At 42.7% G+C, this 21,742-nt stretch overlaps 1 protein-coding gene across 1 annotated transcript in view; it reads right to left on the bottom strand.

Annotated features, from left to right (window-relative positions):
- LOC309564274 (solute carrier family 22 member 15-like) overlaps positions 1–21,742 on the bottom strand; it is a gene marked incomplete at its 3' end in the record, with an annotated part of 458,247 nt that overhangs the window by 338,155 nt on the left and 98,350 nt on the right. Inside the window, exons 3-5 of the mRNA XM_082268897.1 lie at positions 19,903–20,035; positions 17,734–17,898; positions 8,403–8,532 (exon numbers count right to left, since the gene is read on the bottom strand). Coding sequence (XP_082125023.1) covers positions 8,403–8,532; positions 17,734–17,898; positions 19,903–20,035 — 428 coding nt within the window. The remainder of the gene's footprint in view (positions 1–8,402; positions 8,533–17,733; positions 17,899–19,902; positions 20,036–21,742) is intronic.

Raw genomic sequence — 21,742 nt, 5'->3', positions numbered from 1 at the left:
AGAAAATGTATGCAGTGACCACTCCAAAGGATTGGTAGGCTGCAATGTATGCTTATGGGTTTGGATATAACCAATTTAACCACTTGTCTACCAAGGTACGTTTTTAAATGGCGGGGCAGACAGGTGGTTAAAGTAAGCTCAAAACCGCTGCGTTTTCTAGGCTCTCCTGTTCCACCCAGAACCATGGAAAACTGCATCCTCAGTTACAGCAGAGGGTACTTGGGGACTATATTTAAGAATTTGCAGAAGAAAACACTATCATTAGTAGTAATCAGCATATATTTACGAAGGAGCGTTCCTTCCAGACCAATCTGCTAACATTCTACGAGGAAGTGAGCTGCCATCTAGATATAGGGAGGCCTGTGGATGTGGTGTATCTGGATATTGCAAAAGCATTCGTACAGTTCCCCATAAACGCTTATTCTACAAACTGAGGTCTGCAGGCATGGACCATAAACAATAAAGATCTATCAAAATTCTTGTTTAATAAACGAACATCCCGAGTGTTAGAAGCAGTACAAATGGTAGACGCGTTACACACACTAACAGGTGCGCTTATTCATTACCTATTTGTTTGGATACTAGGCATGGACCATAAGGTTTGTTCTTGGACAGAAAGCTGGGGACAGGGACATGTCCAAAGGGTGGTTATAAATAACATTTACTCAGATTGGTCTAGAATGGTAAGTGGGTTACCCCAAGGAGCGGTCTTGGGACCAATTCTGTTTTATTTACTCACAACTGATATAGGAGGCTGGGATAAATAGCTCAATCTCAGTTTTTGCGGACTACACAAAAACATGCAAAGCAATAGCTTCACATCAGGATATAGAAAGTTTACAGAAAGACCTGAACAAAATAATGGAGTGGGCAACTACATGGCAAATGAGGTTTAATGTGGAGAAATGTAGACACCCATAGGTGGGATGAAGGGCATTGTGGTGATCAGAGGCAATTACTAAAGAGATTCTGGTGTATGGGACTGCAACTTCTTTTTCACGGACATTGAATCATTTATTGATGGACTGTGTATATCAGGGCTCAAAATTTAAAGTCCTGAGCTACTAGCCAGGCCTTAAGGGTTACTCACCACCAGTTAACCCACCCAACTCCTACCATGCCCCGCCCCAAATTCCACCCCTAAACACGCCCTCATAAATTATCTCATAAAATTACACTGTTAAATGTTTTTGCATTAATGCAGAAGTTACAAAAATAAATAATAACAACGTTTTCAGTGCCCATCAGTGCAGCCTCATCAGTGCCCATCAAGGGTCTGGAGGGCGGGGGGCTGAAGAGCACTGGGGGAGCTGGAGGGGGGGGCTGAAGAGCACTGGGGGGGGCTGGAGGGGGGAGGGGCTGAAGAGCACTGGGAGGGCTGAAGAGGGGGGGCTGGAGAGGGAGGGGCCAACAAAAGAAAAAAAGAAGTTGGATAGGAGGAGCGGCGGGGCGGCTTCATATAGAGGAATTGATCTTTCCATATTCCTCCTGCAACCGCTGAATGCCTGCAGAGAGGAGAATCAGGCATCCAGCGGCAGGAGGAATATGGAAAGATCAATTCCTCTATATGCAGCCACCCCACCGCTCCTCCTATCCAGTCACACAGGGAGGCTGCTCAATCCTTGGGCACTCGCCTTCTGTCAGCCCCCGCGAGCAGCGCAGCACAGACCGAGGGAGAAGCTTCCTTAACATGAGGAGATGATCGGCGCGAGTTTTGGCTTGACACCCCCCCATTGGTATGCCACTGCTGGCCGGATAATGTCAGAGCGCGGATCATACAACTGTGACAGCTTTAATTGTAATTGCCGGGCGCTCTCTGACACACACAGTCCCGCCTCCTAGCCCGACTTCTTTGATAGACGTCACGCGTCCTGGTTGGCCAGCTGTTCTGTCCATCAAAGAAGCCGGGCTAGGAGGCGGGACTGTGTGTGCTGGCGAGCACCCGGCAATTACAATTAAAGCTGTTACAGTGGGATGATCCGTGCTCTGACATTATCCAGTCCGTCGGCTGGCCAGCTTTCCTCTCCTCTATATTATATATATATATATATATATATATATATAGATGATTTTTACGTTGTTTTCAGATATTTATTTATGCACGATAATTTAAATGCACTTTATTGAAGGAAAGCGCTGCACTTTTTTCTGACTATATTTTTTATTCACTGCTGAGTTTGTAGAGGTCGATCTAAAAACAGAAAAAAGTCCTCCTATCCTTTACAGTCAAGGAAGTTGCTTCTGTTTAAACTGCAACTGCCATGGGGCAGATCAGTTATGACACCAGCCATTTGATGGTTTGATACAAGCAAATGTGACAATTAGCAATCCAGGCATTCCAGGAATGTAACTGTTTGGTTCCACTTTATGATTTAATGTTGTTTGGGGGCTCTGGGCATCAGCAAAATGGCAACCTCCAGCAAGAAGCAAGTTTTTTATGGGTAAAGTCCTGCTTTAAGTGGGCCTTTCCCTATCTTACCAAAATTCATATCAGCCTGCATCTCTGCATGCCAATGTAAAATCATCTAAAACAGTGTTTTGTTTTTTACTTACCATACTTCTGTCCATATCCTGGTTGCCCTGTAGGCACTGATGATATAGCCCCAGCCACACTAGTGCCCCCTTGGAAGGCAATGTCATCACTGCCTTTAGGAGTATATCTAAAACTTTGAGAGATCTTGCAGTATTGATGTACTGCGCTTGTGCAACATGGAGTGCATGACGCCATGAAGCTCATCATGTGAATACGCCATACAATGCTACATTCAACTGTTTTAAAAAAAACGCAGTCTTCCCTCATGATCTTGCAAGATCTTGGGTGAAGGATGTTTTTTAAGCAGACCAATGTAATGTTGTATGGCACATTCATATGATGAGCCTCATGAAGGCATGCATTTCATCTTATGCATGAACTATAGGACCACTGTGCGAGTGGACCCCAAAAGAAAAAATGTTAAAATGGTACAGGTATCCGGGCGATCATTACAGAGATTTCCTCTCACCTTTTGTTCTGGGGAAAATCTTTTACCATACAGAAGGGCGGGGGGGATCAGAAAGAAAAAAAAAAGAAAAATGTATCAATAAAAATCGAACAGGGGTTCTATAAAACTGTAGCACCCTCTAGTGTGTTAGATGTGATAATAGAGTAGGTAAATTTAGTTGCGCTCAGGGCTCAGCCTGAGCTATGGAATCTGTGTCAGGGTTCAGTGAAGTTTAGGGCTGAATGACTCATCCTGACAGCTCCCCTGGTGCCTTCCCCTGTTTCTGGGACAATGGAGAATGTTCTAAGAAATTGGGTGGAGGTTAGGAGGAGCTGCCTTGAATATTTATGAGAAGCCAATCCCCAGTAGTGGGCTGGCAGGGGGCAGGGCTTACTTCATAAATAGATATGTGTGAGTAGATCAGCACTGCTGGGGACTAACAAGGGGAGAGGTTCCCACATGTAGCTAGTCTCCCTGAAGACAGTGATGTGCTTAAGTCTTCATCCTTCCCTGGGGGATCTCCTGAGATTTGGCTGAGTGGGCTGGTGAGGAGTCAGTCTGGAGAAAATAGCCTGGAGGGCTTGTAAAAAGGGCAGCTGCAGCCAGGTGGGTTGCAAGTGCCTGAAGAGGTGGTGCTAGGATCAGTAGCAACAGAAAATAAGCACAAAATGTTCACTGTATTTTTTGCTACACAACAAGGAGCTGTGAGTTCCTGCCTATAAAGGGCCATTGCTAAATCTGACTGAGAGCCTGTCAGATCAACTAACAGTGATTCAGCTGGAGCCAGCAAGCAAGTGTGTGCAGGAGGGGAGTAAAGGAGACTGTATATGGATTGTATATAGGAAGATGTCCCTGAAGTTGTAGCCAAAGTTTTGCTGAAGTCAAGTGGGCATCCCATAACCTCCTATCCCTATCCAAGTTATTAACCCTCAACAAATAACAAATACAAAGTCATGGACTGTTCTCTGTCTCTGTGTGCTTGTGAAAATCCGATGTGCCTGACTGTGGCTCCTGAAGGAGTGTGCTACATAACATAAAAAGGCATTTTTACTTCTGTCTGTTTTGCTGTTAGAAAGGTAGAAGGAAACACTCCAACATCAGTAAAAACTGACAGGAGTACTAATTCTTACTCATTCTCTCCCTCCAGATATAATTTTTGACAGAGACCTGGTCAGTAAAACGTTCGTCCAAATCACATGATTGTGTGATGACTCAGATCCTTCACATCCCAGCCACATTTCTTCTCTTATATCATACTTCCCTTGATACATTAGTGTCCTCAGGCCCCCCTGCACATTACAACTCCCCCCCCTTCAAATCAGAGGCTGCCCTTTACAATGGTGTTCTCAGCTCCCTTCACAGAAGTGTTCTCATCCCCCTTTCACATCCCCCCCAACCAGGGCCGATCCTAGGGTCACAGACACCTGGGTGCAAAAATATTTCTGGCGCCCCCACATGGTGGTGGGCTTTTTTTTTCTTTTACTAACTCCTCCCCTTTACACTTTTCAATGGCAACGACTCAAACACAGGGATGCTTCGTTAGTCTTTGTTACCCTGAGATCCTCCCACAATCTCTACAAGAAACAAAATACAGGAAGAGAAGCAGCGTACTCTAATGGGACCTGGAGGGGGGTCTCTCGAATGGACACAACAGAGAGGGCCTCTGTTAGAGAGTCTGCTAGAAAGAGCCCCGAGACATAGTGCAGACATACTACAGTAGATGGTCAGAGACTGCAGACATACAACAGGAGATGGTCAGAGACTGCAGACATACTACAGGAGATGTTCATAAACTACAGACATGATACAGGAAATGGTTAGAGACTGCACACATGATAAAAGAGATGGCTAGAGACTGCAGACATGATACAAGAGACAGTCAGAGACTGCAGACATGATACAAGAGATGGTCAGAGACTGAAGACATGATACAAGAGATGGTCAAAGACTGCAGACATGATGCAAGAGATGGTCAGAGACTGCAGATATGATACAAGAGATGGTCAGAGATTGCAGACATACTACAGGAGATGGTGAGAAACTGCAGACATACTACAGGAGATGGTCAGAGACTGCAGACATACCGTACTACAAGAGATGGTCAGAGACTGCCGACACACTACAAGAGATGGTCAAAGACTGCAGACATACTACAGGAGATGGTCAGGGATGGCAGACACACTTCAGGAGATGGTCAGAGACTACAGATCTGATACAAGAGATGGTCAGAGACTGTAGACATACTATAGGACATGGTCAGAGACTGCAAACATACTACAGAAGATGGTCAGAACCTGCAGACATGATGCAGGAGATGCTCAGAGACTGAAAACACACTACAGGAGAGGGTCAGAGACTGCAGACACACTTCAGGAGTAGGTCAGAGACTGCAAACATACTACAGGAGATGATCAGAGACTACATACATACTCTAGGAGATAGTCAGACTGCAGACACACCACAAGAGATGGTCAGAGACTGCAGACACACCACAAGAGATGGTCAGAGACTGCAGATATTCTACAGGAGATGGTCAGGGACTGCAGACACAATTCAGAAGATAGTCAGAGACTGCAAGCATACTACAGGAGATGGTCAGAGACTGCAGACATACTTCAGGAGATGGTCAGAGACTGAAGACATGATGCAAGAGATGGTCATAGATTGCAGACACACTACAAGAGATGGTCAAAGACTGCAGACATACTACAGGAGATGGTCAGAGACTGCAAACATACTACAGAAGATAGTCAGAACCTGCAGACATGATGCAAGAGATGCTCAGAGACTGAAAACACACTAAAGGAGATGGTCAGAGACTGCAGACACACTTCAGGAGTAGGTCAGAGACTGCAAACATACTACAGGAGATGATCAGAGACTGCATACATACTCTAGGAGATGGTCAGAGACTGCAGATATGATACAGGAGATGCTCAGAAACTTCGGACATGATACAAGAGATAGTCAGACTGCAGACACACCACAAGAGATGGTCAGAGACTGCAGACACACCACAAGAGATGGTCAGAAACTGCAGACACACCACAAGAGATGGTCAGAGACTGCAGATATTCTACAGGAGATGGTCAGGGACTGCAGACACAATTCAGAAGATAGTCAGAGACTGAAGACATGATGCAAGAGATGGTCAGAGACTGCAGGCATACTACAGGAGATGGTCAGAGACTGCAGACATACTTCAGGAGATGGTCAGAGACTGAAGACATGATGCAAGAGATGGTCAGAGATTGCAGACATACTACAGGAGATTGGCAGAGACTGTAGACATACTACAGGAGATGATCAGAGACTGCAGACATACTACAGGAGATGGTCAGAGACTACAGACTTAATACAAGAGATCAATGCAGCCTCACCAGAGTCCCTCAAATGCAGCTCATCAGTGGAAATCAAATGCAGCCTTGTCAGTTTAATAATATCATAGCTTATTAGTGTAAATTAATTATGTATTGATTATAGCATGGAGCAGTTTGCAGTACATAACCTTTCACTGAATGTGGACTGCTTAATGAATTTGTAGCACAGAGCACTTTATTGCAATATCTGTATATTATTGTAATGCATATTGAGCACTTTATTTTTTTGATTGGCACAGCCGCGCATGACTTTCAAAAGTAATAGTACCCTTTTAACTGTACCTGCTGTCCTGGCCTGGGGGTTCCCCTCGTCCTCCTCACAGACAGACCCCGCTCCGGAAGGAAGTTGCGATATCATGTAAGGAACCCGCAGAGGAGGGTAGGCAGAGCATCCAGTTGCAATAAGTGCGGCCAATCTGGCCAGTCAACAGCCACTTCATGGTGCACCAGTCCCTCCCCTGCAGCCAACTACACCCCTTAACTGGCGCCAGTCCCTGCCCAGTGTGCCCCATAATTATACTAGTGCAGTGGTGCTACAGCAAGTTGTCGGCCGCCCCTGCCTCAGCTCATGGTGCCTGGGCACAGTGCACCTGCCCAGGATCGGCCCTGCCCCCACCCCATTCACAGTAGTGTTCTCAGACCCTCTTTGCAACAACCATTGTTGACAGGTACACAGAGCAGGGGTGGGAGGCACAGCAGGTCTGGATAAGGAGCGGAAAAGCCCTGCGCCCTAGCAATCAACCACCTGAAAAGTTAACTTGGTCAGCTCCCATCCTCCATCCAGAACTACTCTGCCTCCCTCTTTCGGTTATGCTGTGAGGATGATGGCTCCCTCTTTTGGTTATGCTGTGAGGATAATGGCTCAGAGGACCGGATGTGACAGTGACTTTAGACTTTAGTGAAGCCTTTCATGGGGGGGGGGGGGGTGCAGGGCTATAAACAGATAAAAATGGTGTATGACTCCAACTGGACTTTATATATATCCAAGGCATGTAACATTTTATTCCAAGGACTTAACAGAAGACAATAGAACATTTTGTAGAAATAAAAAGATTTTACCTTCAGTTTAAGAAAGGCATTTTTACAGTCAGAGTGGTTAAAGAGAAAGTATCACCTTTCAGGGCAAAGTGACAGTGTCTTTATACAGAATCCCCTGACCCAGTAATATTCATCTTGCCAGCAATTGTCCAATGTTCCTGGTGACAACACTGGTGCTTCTGGGTATGAAGGAACATGTGATTTTCTCCTATGTGAGCATTCAGCCATCTTCTATGCCTAAGCACTGTTACATGACAGAGGGAGTGACATTGCCATCCCACCTACAGTCAACACTAGGGGTTTTAGTGTCAGTTGTGACAGAGGAAATGAATATCAGCAAGTCAAGGTGAGGCCCCATTGCAAAGGCATGGTCACTTTGCCCTAAATGGACAAGGTGACTGGGTATCCTTAGAAGGGCACTAAACTCCTAAAAGGAAGTTAGCTTCACTTTAACACCCCCAGCCTCAGCAAGCAGAATTGCAGAGAATATTCAACACTGCCCTTTGCCCCATTCCAGACTTGGCTAGAATGATGTGTACCTAGTCTAGCAGCCTCCTGGGCTACATTACATCTCCGAAGAGGCAACCTGCTAAAGAGGACCAAGGTGGAGAGCAGGACCCACTCTGTGGCACTTGAACAGTGGATCACAGTAGGAAAACCTTGGGTTTGCTGTGCAGGTATATGTTTTGAAGAGCCCAACAGCACTGCAGGTAAGTGGTGAAAAAATGGGGGGTGGGGGAAGTGGAGTATAGCTTTAAGCTACGCAAAACCAATAATGGCATTTTCTTACAACTATTAATATCTAAATTACACTGAAAGCAAACAAAATATTTTTATTCCAGTAATTAATCAGACTGCCTGAAAATGTTTTTCTTCCATTTAGCAAAATTGGCAACAGCTGATTTGATCAGAGCCATCAAAGATCAAACTCGATGGATATACAGTACGTCTTATTAACGCTATAAAACTATGTAAAATGAAAGAATTAAATAATGTGACTTACAAAGAAAGGAGGAAAAAGAAAACACCTGGAGTGTTGGCCACAAATGCAAGTGTTCTCCAGTCTCGAATGTAATAGCCCAACAAGGCATAAACCGCTATGCCAACAGCAAAAGTGAGATTAGTTAGGGAACCTAGGAGAAAAAAAAAACAACTGTGAAACATACTATAAAAAAATTTCATAACATTGCTTTATATGGCAATATCTCACATTCTCCTACCTTGAATCCTCTCAAACGAGAAATGTATTCCACCCAAAAACCTAAAGTTATGTGAGTGGAACTTCAACATATGTTTTCTAGTTTTGAACAGAACATGTAACTGTTAGAATGTCTGTCACATTCCTCCTTATACATTTATCCTTTCTTCAAGACCAGATGACCATTTACACAGAGATAGAATGTAAATGGAAATCTAAATTTTGAAATTTGTCACAGGACAAAATGTTAGGAGAAATCTCCAAAAGTGTATATCTGTTTCGGTGAAATATTCTCTCACTTCCTCTTCTGTCTCTGGGTCAGGCCACAAGAGAAAATCTTTACAAAAATCTGCGAAACTCTTACTAGAGATGCACCAAAATTTCGGTGCCCGAAATATATCAGGTGATAATGGTGTTATTAGCATTTTGCAGATAAGAGAAAAAGGTTCCGTTAACTCGATTTTACCACTATTTTACTGTGCTTATGATTTTTCATAGGTCATGTGACTAAAAAACCACATCAAAAACATAACATGGGTGTGTTATTGATGTGTTCCTTCAATGCATTTCAACAGCGAGGTGCATTTTTGGTGCAGTTTTTTTACCTGATCAAAAATGCACCAAGCTGAATTTTTACCACAATAGAAACGCAACGGACTAGTGTGAAGACATACATAGAATTTAAAGAGATACATTTTCTTGAGCTTTTCTTACGCTATATGTGCCAATTATGGTCAACAAAAAATTCATATTCAATTCAATTCATTATATTAATTAAAAAGTCGACTATAATAAAATTAAGATATATATTAAAAAATATATATATTTTTTAAAATTGGCATTTTCTGTGCATCCTGCATTTTTCAGTTTCGGGACCAGAATTTCCATTTGGCGCACCTCTAACTCTTACCCTTTCCCACTCTAATGCAACGCTAAATAAAACAGAATTTTTGACTTACCGTTAAGCCTTCTATTGGAGTTCATTAAGGGACACATGATAGAAATAATTCTGAAATTTATGGGTTTTAATGTTGCCTACAGGTGCTGTTATGCAATCTACAACACTGTAAGCCAGAATACCCCTCCTAGTCCCATCATGCTTCAGTTTTATGCAAAAACAGTACTAGGCATGATCAAAAGAGACATGTGTGACTTGTATCCCATACTAAACCTTACTAAAAGGGTTATATACACCAATAAAAAAAATAGGATTTTTGTACTTACCGTAAAATCCATTTCTCTGAGTTCATTGATGAACACAGCGCTCCATATTCAGAACCATAGGGTTATATCGCCCAATGGCTAAAGGAAGTATCTGCAGATGCCAAAACATTCACCTTGTAGAATTTAGTGAAAGTGTGCAACAACGACCAAGTGGCCGTCTTGCAAACCCGACAACTGGTGACGGAAGGCCCAAGAAGCCCTAAACACCCAAGTTGAGTGCGTCGTAACAGGGAAAGGAGGAACATGACCCATGATAGAAGTGGCTTGAGTCACCATCTGTCTGATCCATCTGAAAATCATTGCAGAAGAAGTGGACAGCCCTTTCCTTGGCCTGTACGTGATGATAAACAGTGATTCTGACCTCCGAAAAGACTTGGTGGCTGCCAGATACACCCGAATAGCCCAAACTACATCCAGGGTATGCAACCCAAATTCCTTGGGATGAGCGGGCCTGGGACACAAAGAAGGCAACACAATGTCTTCATTCAAATGGAAGTCAGAGACCACCTGAGGTAGGAACAACGGACATGGATGAAGAACCACCTTATCTTTGTGGACCACCAGATAGGGGGTATGATAAGATAATGCCACCAAAGGGAGGCTTTTGGAGAACTAAGAGCACCAAGTTCCAATCCCACAGCGGTAGAGGAGACCGCACTGGTGGAGTCAGGTGTCGAAAAGCTTGAATAAAATTACACACCAGAGTATACGTGGCTAAGGGTCCCTGAAAGAAGATCGCCAAGGCAGACACCTGGCTCTTGATGGTACTTGATTGTTTATCAAGGCTGTTTATCAAGGCCATCTTCTGCTTCTGTTGATGGAAGGTCAAAATTTGAGCCACTGAAAAATAACGAGGGTAAACCCCGATCGACTCACACCATGAAATGTACACTTTCCATTCTTTTCCTAGCCCTAAGCAGTGTCGGAATCCCACCCGCCCCTGTCCCCCCCACCCAGAGGGGTGGTACAACGATGACCCACAGAGACCACACAAAACAAAAGGGGGGCCTGAGGGAAAAGAGGGGAACCCACAGGTCTGATCATCCCAGGGGGGTGCCCGCGTCCACTCCACACTCAGGGGGAGAGGGGGGGCATCTTACTCACCATACCATGGAACCAGATAGGCACCACTCCAGACAGAACCCCCTCACCATCGAAATGGGGGCTGTCAGTCAGGAGGAACACTGCGACTCTGGCCAAGACCAGGTCGTATGCAACTTCGCGAGGCACTTACCATGTAGGCCAGCCTCTGTCCAGTGGGGCTATGTTGCGGCCGACCCAAGGCGGAGCTCTGGTCTGCACCTGCTTGCTGACTAGACTAGGGGGGCCACTGGATCAAGCTATCCAGCCCATTGCCTAGTCCGGCAGTTGATTTTAGATCTCACAGGAAAAAAAAAACAGGAAAAAATAGCAGTTTAAAAGGAAAAAACTGCCAGGACTAAGGTTCCCAGCAAGGAACTAGGTCCCTACTCCTGACTAGGCAGAAAAAAACTGAAGGCCTATAACAGAGAGGGGTGTATACCAGCTAGGACTGCCCATAGGCGTAGCCAAGTCTTTTTTCTGCTTAGTGTCCTACTCCTGTAGGGGTCGATATAACATATGGTTCTGAATATGGAGCGCTGTGTCCATTAATTAACGAAAGAGAAAATCTGTTTTCTCAATTGCTCATTAAGGGACACAGGGTAGAAGTAATAACGATACATATGGAACATCTAACAGCAACCAAACTAAGTCATAGGCAAATACAGCAAACAAAATGCCAAGAGTGTAAATTGGGGCTACTTGCAGCTCAAAGAGCTGTCTGAAGGGCCTTATATGTCCACCTGTTAAAACTTGTGACCAAAAGACCAATTGGACAGCTTTGCAAATTTGGGAAATAGATGCCTGATGCTCAAAAGACCAAGAAATGACTTACTGATCTAGTAAAGTGTGCCTGGACAGGAAAGGGCATATCCTTTTTGTTAAGCTCATAAAATGTGAATGATGAGCTGCCTAAGCCACTTGGTAATGTTGGAACGAGAGAGAGGCTGATGCTTGAAATTACTCAGGGCCAAGTGTCAATCCAAACCAGATTGGAGAAGGTCAGGTCCCACTGAGTATCTCCAGGTCAGGACAGACAGGAGCAGAAATGGACATATGGGACGGCATCAAAGGAGGCTACACCCAAGCCCAGAACCTTTTTAAGGATGTGGAGGGTTGAACAGACCGTGGGCTGCAATGTCTGAACTTAGGAAAGTAAAGTTAGTTGTTTGTCTTGTGGAAGGAAACTCCTGGACTGAGCTGTATCTAGAAGACCAAGATGCTCTGAGTGATAATCAGTTCCAGCACAAACTTTTTAATGTTCTCTAGAGTGTCATTGGCCAACAGAGTCTGAGCTGACTGTTCTTTCAGCAAGAGGTCTTCCAAATATCCCAAAATGGGGATGCCCTGTGAAAACAGCAGAGAAAACACAGAGACTAGCCATGAATACCCAAGATGCAGTGGTCAGGCAAAAGGGAAGGGACATAAAGGAGGACATTTACTAAAACGAGTGCACACATAATCTGGTGCAGCTGTGCATAGTAACCAGTGTTGCATGCCCACAGCAAAATGCAGTAGCTTTAATGGAAAGATGAGGACATGCAAGTAAGCATGATGTCCACAAAGCACAGACAATCCACACAGCCACAGGAAACCTTTAATCACTTCAGCCCCGGAAGGTTTTACCCCCTCCCTGACCGGGCCCTATTTTGCGATTCGGCATTGTGTTACTTTAACCGACTATTGCACGGTCGCGCAATGCTGTACCCAAACTACATTTACGTCCATTTTGTCCCACAAATAGAGCTTTCTTTTGGTGATATTTGATCACCTGTGTGATTTTTATTTATTGCGCTATAAACAAAAAAAAAAAAGGGACAATTTTGAAAAAAAAAACAATATTTTTCACATTCTGCTATAGGACATTCCGAAAAAAAAAAATGTAAAAATCTAAATTTTTTAACATTTTAGGCCAATTTGTTTTCTGCTACATATTTTTGGTAAAAAAAATTAGCAATAAGCGTATTTTGATTGGTTTGCACAAAAGTTATCACGCCTACTAACTACTGGAAAGATTTTTGTAATTTTTATTATTTTTTATTTTTTTTTACTAGTAATGGCGATCTGTGATTTTTTTTGTGGGACTGCGACATTGCGGCGGACAGATCGGACCCCGTAACTGACATTTTTGACACTTTTGGGGGTACCAGTGACATTACTACAGTAATTAATGCTAAAAATATGCACTGTTAGTGTAATAATGCCATTGGTAGGGATGGGGTTAACCCTGTGGGTGATCAAGGGGTTAAATGTGAGCCTAGGGGAGTGATTCTAACTGTATGGGGGTTGGGTTTCTGAAATTACCATAGAGACGTGTGATCCTATATAGCAGGATCACATGGGCTCTACGATCATCCCAGAGAGAAGGACAGTCAGCTGTGTTTACAACAGCGGACCGTCCTTCTCTCTTAGCGGGGAGCGATCGCGGGTGTCAGGTGGCAATCGGAGCTGCCTGCCCGCTGTATCGGCTTCCCTGCTGACGAGCGGGGGCGGGAGTGCGCCGCCGGTGGCGTGTGCTCGCCCCCTAGACTCCCGAGAGCGAGCGCCGTACATGTACGGCAATTTGCCTGGGAGCGGCTGCCTTCTGCAGTACATCTGCGGCGGGCGGTCGTACCAGTTAACTAACCTTGTAGATTCCATGCAGAATTTGTGCATGTGAATGAAGGCATTGAATGCCTAGATCCAGAATGGGTGTATGCCCCTTGTTTCTTTGGTAACTGTGAAGGGGTTTGGGTAGAAATCTTGAAACCTGGCAGTAACTTCCTAAGATAGGAGTTGAGCCAAGGTAGTACAGAGGTATGTTAGACAATGCAGATATGTTGGCAAATTTAACAATATGAATCCAGACAGGGGCAAAGAGTGAAACTCCAGCTTGTAGCCCCTGGATACTATATCTATGACCTAAGCAACCAGAATAACTTTTGTCCAAATGGTAACAAAGGCTGACCGACGCCCCCTCACTTTGAGAAGTAGGCATCCCCTCATACTGTGGATGTCTTCCTCGCAGGTTTGGAAGGTTGTAGGAGTCCAAAGTTTTAGACTTTAGAGTTTTGGGTGAACCAATAGGAACTCTACCTAGCCTAAAGAAAATAGGTGGTTTTCTATTCTGATGCTTTAGTTTCTTCAGGAATGAAGATTTCACCAAACAGAGCAGCCACCAGCACAAAGGTCATTTCTCGATCAAGTTACTGTCCTTTGTTCTGATTTAAAAAAATAAACTATATTAGGCTTTGATTTTTTTATTCTTGGGTTTAGACATACTTTAACTTTTATTCCGCAGGGGTAGAAATCGCATTGATTATGATGTATGTTATCTTTAAACATTAACAAACAGGCTATCCAAAGCAAACACATTACCTTACTAATGTGCTCATCTGTTAGTTTGCTCTATACTTTTCCTTCCACAAATCAAAACACAACCAACTGCCCTTTGTTTGATAAAATGTCAAGGTCAAGAGAACAGGCATAGAGGCACAAACACCACAATGAGGTATAGGAACTGCGGGTTGAGAAGGGGGAAGAGTAGGAGCAGGTACACCTGTAAAAATTACCTTTTTGTTAGAATTTTATTTTTCTTTCAAAAGTATAATTCTTGCCAAGGGTAAACATCACAAAATGCCTGCTATAAACATTCTTAAGGGCTCTTTCACACGGACGTTCCGTATGTCCGTAAATCACCCCATCCGTTTGCGGGTGATATACGGACATAATGAATGTCTATGGGATTGCGGATGTCAGCGGATGACCATCTGCTGACATCCGATTTTCGTCCTTTCAGTTCTGTTCCGTTTTTTGGAACGGAACAGAACCCTATTTTTTTTCCGTTTAAAAGACGGAACGGATACAAAATCGGATGTCAGCGGTGTCATCCGCTGACATCCGCAATGCCCATAGACATACATTATGTCCGTATATCATCCGAAAATGGATGGGATGATATGCGGACATACGGAGCGGATGACACAAGTGTCATCCGTGTCTGTGAAAAAAAAAAAGTACCGGAGCTGATCGTAATACGGTCCGCTCCGTGGGAAAGAGCCCTAAGAGAGAAAAGCCTCTTTGATTTAGGTTCAAGGTTTTTTTGGCTTTGACCTCATGCCTAAGCCCTGATATCTTTCAATTAATAATTTATTAGGAACGAAGTGCCTCAGTGACCCAGTAAAGCAAATGTTTTTGACAAGAGGTATGGCAGTTGGTGGAGCTTAGTCCTGAGGTCAATGGAAGTCAAGGAAAGTAAGAAGTCGTTAACAAAGTGAAGCAAAGACATGTCAATCTGCTCTATAACACACCAATCTTGACTCACACAAGAGATACACAAGTTATAATCAAATAAAATAAACATAGCAACGCTAATCAAGAACCACAATAAAATATTCACAGAATTATATTAAGCTACCAGTAAAGAGACAATATTCAAAACATGTAAGCTTTTGCAAAGGTTAATGCAAAGAAGGAAAATAGTGAATTCAAATAAATAGTATGATTAAAAGTTAAATGTCAGTTTTCATGCCTGATTATAACACATACATAGCTAATTAGAGTAGTAAAGAAAGTGATTAGGAGACAAATTACAAAAAATACATACCTTGTAACTGTTAATAGTTACATATAAAAACCACAACAGCTAGAAAGAATAGAACATGCAAAAAATACCAAAAGAAAAATAAACATGAATTTAATTTCGATTGCCAAATGAATAAAACAGTAATAGGAAACCATAACAAATAGGAAACCTAAAGAGTGCCACAACATTGCTCCCGATGATGCACATGACGCGAAACGACCATTGAGCTACACCTTACATGCTTGAGGTCCAGTCGCAAATCTAACTTAGTTTGCCAGCACCAGATGTAAGTCATATTTACCAACATATATTTTGTGAAATTGCACATGTGGATTGAACAGGTCATATTGATACGCTTGAGGTCCAGCTGCCATTTCCAGGTGGTTTTTAGATGTAAGTTGTGGATTCAAATGTCACATTTGTACGCATTTTATGTATGTGGATTGGATTGATTTTACAATTTTTTTTTTATCATTTTACCAACAAATACTGCACTATGAGTTTCCTTTCTCTGGTATCAATGACTAATTTTTTCGTGGATGAGAGCAATCTTTTCCCTTGATGTCCATGTGGAGTACTTTTAGAGAAAGTTCATGACTGGTGGATCTTGTCCATTAATGTGGTTGTTAAGCCACTTCCAAGACTTTGTATAATCCTGTTTGTCTCCTAAGCCTGTGTGCCTCTGTCTCTGCTGTATATACCTGATTTCAGTGTGCAATCACATGACTGGCTGGCTCTCTCCTCTCCCCGTCTGACAGCTGCAGGGGGTGGGGCCAAGATTCTCCTGCTAACTTCACTCGAGAGGAGAGGAGGAGAGAGAGAGAGACAGCCAATCACGTGATCACCGAGCAGCACACTGAAATCAGGTATATATAGCATTTTTCTTTATAAAACAGAGGCAGAGGCTCACAGGCTTAGGAGACAAACAGGATTATATAACATATTAACAGTTATTTGAGCAGCAGGCGAGGCGGGCGGGCCATGACACAGAGCTGCCAGGCAGGGAAGGAAGGGGGGAGGAGGACAAAGGAAATTAGAGGGCAGGGCTGTGGATAATGGAGGCACATACACTGACCATGGTGTCAGGGCTCAGCAGCCATGATACACAGTGGTCAGTGTACAGAGGGGAGGGTAGAACCTGGTAGGATCAGACAGGCTTTTTAGGTGATATGGTGGGCCAAATGACACAGCACAAGCACTGCGCTGTATAACATGCTTTAAGGGAACAGGATACATTTTTTTTTTTTAGGGTAACAAATGCTTTAGGAGGAGGATCAATAAGTAATGAACGTGATTTGCTGTTCTATATCTTAGAGATCAACTTGGTCTGGTGAGTTTGCACTCTTCATATTTGGTGGAGACAAGGACACCCTAGTGGAGGATTTAACAAAGCAAATGACTATTGTTCATTATATGATGTGCACTTTAGTCAATGTGGTTCAAGGATTTTATAAGCACTGCATTTTTCTTATCATCCTTTCTATATGATTAAATGCTCAGGGATATCCTCTAGAAAGGGTAAATATTCTGTGTGTAGGAGTGAAAGGCCTGGTTTTGAACATTTCCAATCAAGTGCATCTGACAATCTGTGTGCTCTGCATGGTGGTAGACTGTGCACATCGGGTGGCACTTGGATGAATTATTATTTTGGAATGTAGACAGAGAGAAGAATATGCAACCTCTGTTTGATATAGAGACTGATTTGTTGAGAATCTTCACATTCCACAGCAGTAAAGTTTCCACTTGCTGTTAATGAGCTGTTTTGGACTTATACTGATTTTGTGAGGTAGAGCTGTTTTATTAAAATTATTTGTTTCACAATTTCATGTATACAGCAAAAAAGCTGAAGGCCTGGGTACATGTTTGGGTGAGTTTATCACATATTAAAAGGATAAGGTCAACTTTTGTAACATGTTACACCTGTATTTAGGGTGTATTATGTTACTATTCAGCACCCCCGGCTCACCCCCCTCATGACAGTGGGTGGGGATTCCTCTGCCACGCACCCGCTGTTAGATTTTTGAAACGGCGCAACAGAGATCTGTTAATAAATTAACTACAAGTCCTGTCTGTCACTGTGGAAAGCGGCTTGTTGTTCCTAATGAACTACTAGCATGCTGATCAGCACCCTTGTAGTTCACCGACACTTCCTGCCGCTCAGTAATTATCTGCCCATACAGAGGTACAGGGAGAGAGCTGTCAAACATTTTGGGACTGCATGGTTTTGCTTAGCACAAGTTTTAATAATGTGACTCTATATGAACTTACCAGTTAATGCCCAGTATGATTTTCCTACATACTCTTGTGTTAATACAAAAGAGACCAAGGCCATTCCACCATTCATTATCCCAACAAATAATCGTGATGCAGCAAAAAGGCCATAGCTTGGAGCCAAAGCTGTTAAGTAACCAAATATTACATCAAATAGGAGACCTATGAACATAGAAAATAATGGCTGCATAAATTAGAGAATTGACAGATTACAATAAAAACAAAAAAATAAAATAGTTTTTAAAGTACCATACAAAGTACAGTATTATAGATGTAAAATATATGATGAACAAAATTACCAAAGCCATCAATATCTAATATCTATAATAAAGAAAAAATGGTTGCACTCAAAGTAGTGGTAAGTGCTCAGTTATGACAAACTTTCACAAAATATAGGAAAAAATTGCCCTGAGCTGACAAACAACTGTTGAAGTAACTATGCCGAGTAATGAGCAATTACAACACAAATAATCCCATAACTAGTGCATAAAAGAATAGTAGTCAGTAGGGCCACAAAGTGCTCATTTAAGTGTTTAAGTGTAAAAACCACAAAAAAGTTAATTAACGATCACAAAAGCCTGGATCTAGCTTGCATAAACCTATTACAGTGAATCGTGTGCAATCCTTCACCGTGAATCAACTGGACATACTCTCACCTCATTAGTAGAACCTTTAAATTACAAAAGGTCAAAACGGGCAGGTTTCCTTTCAGTCAGCCAGGAAACTTTGTCACAGCCAGCTCCAGGAAGAAAGTACAATGTTGCCATACAGGGAAAAAAACAAACTGACCATAGTGCTTTCCATATAAATGTTAAAACCACATACATTTATTAAAAATGGAATTGCATATAAATAAATCAAGATTGCATTCTACAAAGACTCCAAGGGGCAGGGGTTCTCCCCACAGCTCATTGCTCCAACGAGATGATGCTGACAGCCCAGGCTTCACTCCCGTAAGATCAGACTACTGTGGGACCGATCCTACTTCTGTTTTAATGTGTGAGCTCCTATACACTCCACCTTACGTGTTACGTTGTTTGACTTCATCAGCGGACGCGGGGCGCCAGGAGTGCCTCATATTTATAGCCTGTCAGCCCATCCAGCTAATTGGATCCCCAGCTGTCAGCTGGGTCTTTCACAATCACACATACAAGCCGGCTGGTAAACAGATCGATCCAAAGGCTGTGTGCTCTTAACAGGCTATTACTGTTAAATAAAAAAAATAGTGGGATATTATTTTAGTTTATATCAAGATTTCACTGTAAGCAGTTAATGCAAGATGGAGCCAGGCTTTCATGGTTGCTGAAGATCATTTATAAATGTTTTTGTGGTTTTTACACTTATATGAGCACTTCGTGGCACTAATGACTATTATTGATTTATGCACTAGTTTTGTGATCGTTTGTGTTGTAACTGCTATTTATGCGGCATAGCTATTAATTGATTTTGATGGCTGTTTGTCTGCGTGGTACAATATTTTTTGCATCAATATTTACACACATCTACTTATTCATGCATCTAAATCTTCCTGTTGCCATAGATCTATATATATATCTTTACATAAGAGCTGCAACATATGTTGTATGTTGATTTTCAATCATTGCAAGGAATTAGTGAAGTGATGTGTTTTTGTGACATTGATAGTTTAATTAGGATCCCAAGAAGGAGGAATAAACAGCACACATGTTTCCATAGTAATGGAAAGCACCCTCATACAGATACCTTTCATAGTACTGTAGGGTACTACCATGATTGAAAATAAAAACAATTCAGGCTAAGTTAAGATAAGATGAAGAATTTATTTGAACCCCATTCTATTTAATTCTGTAATATTGTACTTGTTCTTTTGACATACAGAGGTATCACAAAGGTACCGAGTTATCATTGTTTCACATGAAAGCTTTCAATTTCATGAATAATTTTATCTCGATAAGTACTATTTTATCACCACCTCAAGTGGTGAATTTTTCTGCAAACTTAAACAGACACTTCCCTTAAACTCACAGCTAATCCCAACCTGAAGCTAATATTATTCTATAGCCTGGGTGAATTGACTTTTGCAGTCAAAAACATGTATTCATCATCACAAAAACTGCTAAAGAGTATAATAATCCTACTGAAGATGCAATGTTTATGGAACAAGAAGCACTTACGTGGACAACCTACCTATTAAATATACCGGCCTTCTTCCCAGTTTATCAGATAATGGTCCAAATAAAAGGTTCCCAATGAGGAGACCAGCAAATAGCAATGACGATGCCAGGTTAACCTTGTAGGCTTGATGCTTAATTAGGTTCCACTGTGAAATAAAACTATTAGCATTAAGAATATGAGATTTATACATCACAAGTTACAGACAACTACTTTTGTGCTATTATACTGTACATACATTACAAGCATTCTAAGCGCATTCAATTAAGCTTTTAAGCTGATGAAAACACATTATAAAATTAAAAAATTTAAAAAGCTCTGTGCTTATTAATTCATCTTTGAATAGATCTTTAAATGCAAACGTTACGTTTAGTTAAAAAAAATAAAAATAAAAAGCACCTCTGCCCTCTTGCCTCCCACTTCCTTCATAGAAGCTGTACTATAGCTTTTATCAATGAAAAGCACTCTATGAACAGAGGATGGGAAAATAATTCAAAGATTCACTTTTCATTGAAGAAAAGATTAGTACAGCCTTTATAAATGGAGCAGCGTGGCGGAAGCAGTAGGCGTAGTCAGCACTCTTGACAAATGCCTACCACAGGTCCAGCTGCTATTAACCCCTGAAACACCAGAAGATTACTGCGGTGGAGTCGTGGGGGTAGAGGACAAAAGATTTCAGCTGCCACCAGCATAACAGGCACTTAAAAGCGTAGCATGGACATTTTTTTTGCACATTTATATTTACTTAGGAGGATGCAGCATTGGTCCGATACTGCATCTGTCCCCCGCCTGCTCTAACACTGAGAACCGATCTAACACTGCTGATTTCTCGGTTCTCACAGCTCCCTGAGCAGAGAGCTGGTGACCATCAGTCAGCAGCTCTCTGCTCTGCACCCTCCTCAGTGTTTGGAGCGCTGGGCTGTGGAGGGGGCGGGAGCAGCCAGCTTAGGCTCTCATCGGCTCGCTGGGAGGCTGAGCCGGGTGCGGGTCCAAGCTCGGACAAGATCCTGACAATGAAGTCAGTATCCACCCACATGCCTGGACCAGCACCTGGCTCTGTGATGTAAGCCTGCTGTTTACTGAAAACGGGTCACAGGAGTGCAGAACGTACTGCACTCCTGTGATCCACAGGAAAGGTATGGCCAAACGAACTTTGGCTGTACTTCTTTAATTGCAAGTACTGTTCCTTGTGCTGATTATTTTTAACGAAACTTATGCACTCTAGGCACAGCAAAATAAACCATTGCAGTGTTCCCCCAAAGGTTAAATGTTTGTTATGTCTAGGGGGGGTGCAGAAGAGGCTTTATTTATTTACCCTCTCCTTGATCCAACAGGCTATTATAATATGTGCAAAAAGTCTGCCACAGCCTCCTCTGTAATCCAATCCTGGCCTTCACTACATACAATATCCCTGAATTGTACATGCTGATTCCAAGGCTTGACCCACACAGCAAAGCTACAGGGAGAAGAGAACAGTGGGGAAGCCTGGTGAAATGGGGAGTCAAGCAAGTAATAAGCCTCTTCTGCAACCCCATGGACTTAACAAGCATTTAATCCTTGAAATGTGTGGGTCCCACTGCAAGTTTTTTTTATTTTTTGTGCCCAGAGTTGGGCTTACATTTGACCCAGTATCAGTCCCTTGCACAGCAGTACTCAGGGAAACAGCACAAAGAGCCATTCAGGGGTGCCTCTTCTCTTTTTACTGTCAAGAGTAGAGTAGGGGTGGAAAGATGACCTCTAAGAAAAGGTAAATTGACGGAAGAGAAAGATCAGGTCCCCTCCCGGAACTGTGTAACTCTCAGGGAGGGATGGACAGAAATCCAAATTCTTTTGGCAGTAAAAAAGCTCCTTCATA

Source organism: Pelophylax lessonae (assembly GCF_965119305.1).
Source record: "Pelophylax lessonae genome assembly, chromosome: 9".
NCBI lineage: Eukaryota > Metazoa > Chordata > Amphibia > Anura > Ranidae > Pelophylax > Pelophylax lessonae.
The sequence above is the reverse complement of the archived record's forward strand: the minus strand, read 5'-3'. Positions and strand labels throughout refer to the sequence as shown.